A 1,798-nucleotide genomic window follows, 5' to 3' on the forward strand; every position below is an offset into this window, starting at 1 on the left:
GCCTCCGATTGACAGTCCTGCCTCCCCTCTGGATGACAGTCGGCTGAGTCCCACTCCGGCGACTCCTGCCACCGCCTCAGCCCTTGGTCTCCTTCCGCAGCCCATATTGGCCACTCAGGTACCCTCGTCGCCTTTGCCACTGCTTGCTGATGATATGCAGGTGCCTCCGGAGCCTGTGTCGCTTCCTCCTGCTCAATCTTTGGCAATTTGGGGACTCCCCTCTGGTCATGGCCTGGATAAGGGGAAGGCAGTGCTGCTCTCTGAACCTTCTGCATCCCCTGTCAGCGATCGACGTGATCTTTCAGTGGACACATGCCTATCGGCTACTGGTTCTCCTTCCTCGGACACCCAGCGGGAGGAGGACTCTGCACTACAAGCCACTTTCGCCGAGGACTCGGATGGTGACTCGCCTCTTATTAAGGATGGCCAACCGCCCCTCCTCGATTCACTATCTCTTTCCCCGAGAGGTACCACTGATTTTCACTCTGGTGATCTACCTGCTGCTGCAATTACAGGGACAGAGCTCTTCCCTGAATCTGGTCCGAACCCACCCCTCCTGCGGACTTCATCGGAACCGCTCCCTGTTGTCGCTCTGTCGACGGAGTCGCATCCGAGCAGGGGAGTGTGCGTTTTGAACCAGGCTGCTGATCCTCCGTCTCTCAGCGGATCTTTGGAGACAGTTTCGGATGACCGGCCACAGGCTCTGCCGCCGACCTTCTCTAGACCGATTACCCGCAGCATCTCTCGTCAGCAAGTGAGTTCCTCTCGTCGCCCTTCTGCCAGTTCCCGATGACGGACACCTCCCTCTTGGTTTGGAATGTGCGCGGAGTTGGCAACCCCCGAGCTCAACGAGAGGTACATTGGCTCTGCAAGCAGCACCGTATCCGCATTCTTATTCTTCTGGAGCCTATGGTTTTTGCGGATGTTGCTTTCTTTTGCCGGCGTTTTGGCTTCTCCCAGATGCTTACCAACGCGGTCAATTCTATCTGGATTCTTGCTGATGACTCCTATAAACTGGAGCCTATTTCGGAGATCGATCAGTGTCTTCATGTGCAGGTTTCGTCTCCGCAGCACCGCCGGCCCTTTTTCCTATCTGGGATCTATGCGCGATGTTCTGTCACCCAGCGTCGTGCCCTCTGGTCTTTCCTACAGGACACAGCGGCCTCGTCATTGGGGTCTCCTTGGCTTATTGGTGGCGACTTTAATGCCATCGCTGACATATCTGAACGGAAGGGCCCAGGTCGCCCTAAGTTGCGATCTATTCAGGATTTCTCAGCGGCTATCCTTGATGCGAATCTTATTGATGCCGGTTTTGAAGGCTCCCCCCATACATGGACAAATCGACGAGTTTGGGAGCGCCTGGACCGCATTCTCTACAACACTGCCTGGGAGGATTTCGCTGAGACGACTCGTGTCAGACACCTCCCGCGGATGCATTCGGACCACGCCCCGCTCTTGGTCCGATTCTCGCATGAAAGACACCGCCTTGCCTCTGCATTCCGGTTTCAGAACATGTGGACCAGACACCACACTTTTCAGGACCACGTCCGCCAGAGTTGGGTTGTCCCGACGGGCACCACCGGTCTCCTCAACCTGCGACTGAAACTTGGACGACTCAAACAGGCTCTGAAGTGGTGGAACAAACAGGTATTTGGGAATGTTTTTCAGGTATTGGCAGCAGCAGAAAAAGACGCAGAGGAGTGTGAAGCGGAGTTCGATCGGGATCCCTCTGATGCCAACCTCCTCCGCCGTCAGCGTAGCGCTGCGGCTTTGACGCATGCGATTGCACTAGAGGAGG

General features: G+C 56.1%; 1 protein-coding gene across 1 annotated transcript in view; it reads left to right on the plus strand.

The window, feature by feature from the left end:
• Positions 1-789: 789 nt before the first annotated feature.
• LOC127244702 (uncharacterized) overlaps positions 790-1,798 on the plus strand; it is a gene marked incomplete at its 3' end in the record, with an annotated part of 1,789 nt that continues 780 nt past the window's right edge. The window contains exon 1 of the mRNA XM_051265175.1: positions 790-1,798. This exon is cut by the window's right edge and continues 412 nt beyond it. Within this exon, the coding sequence (XP_051121132.1) occupies positions 790-1,798 (1,009 nt within the window).

This window comes from Andrographis paniculata, unplaced genomic scaffold, assembly GCF_009805555.1.
Source record: "Andrographis paniculata isolate CXL003 unplaced genomic scaffold, ASM980555v1 Contig218END, whole genome shotgun sequence".
NCBI lineage: Eukaryota > Viridiplantae > Streptophyta > Magnoliopsida > Lamiales > Acanthaceae > Andrographis > Andrographis paniculata.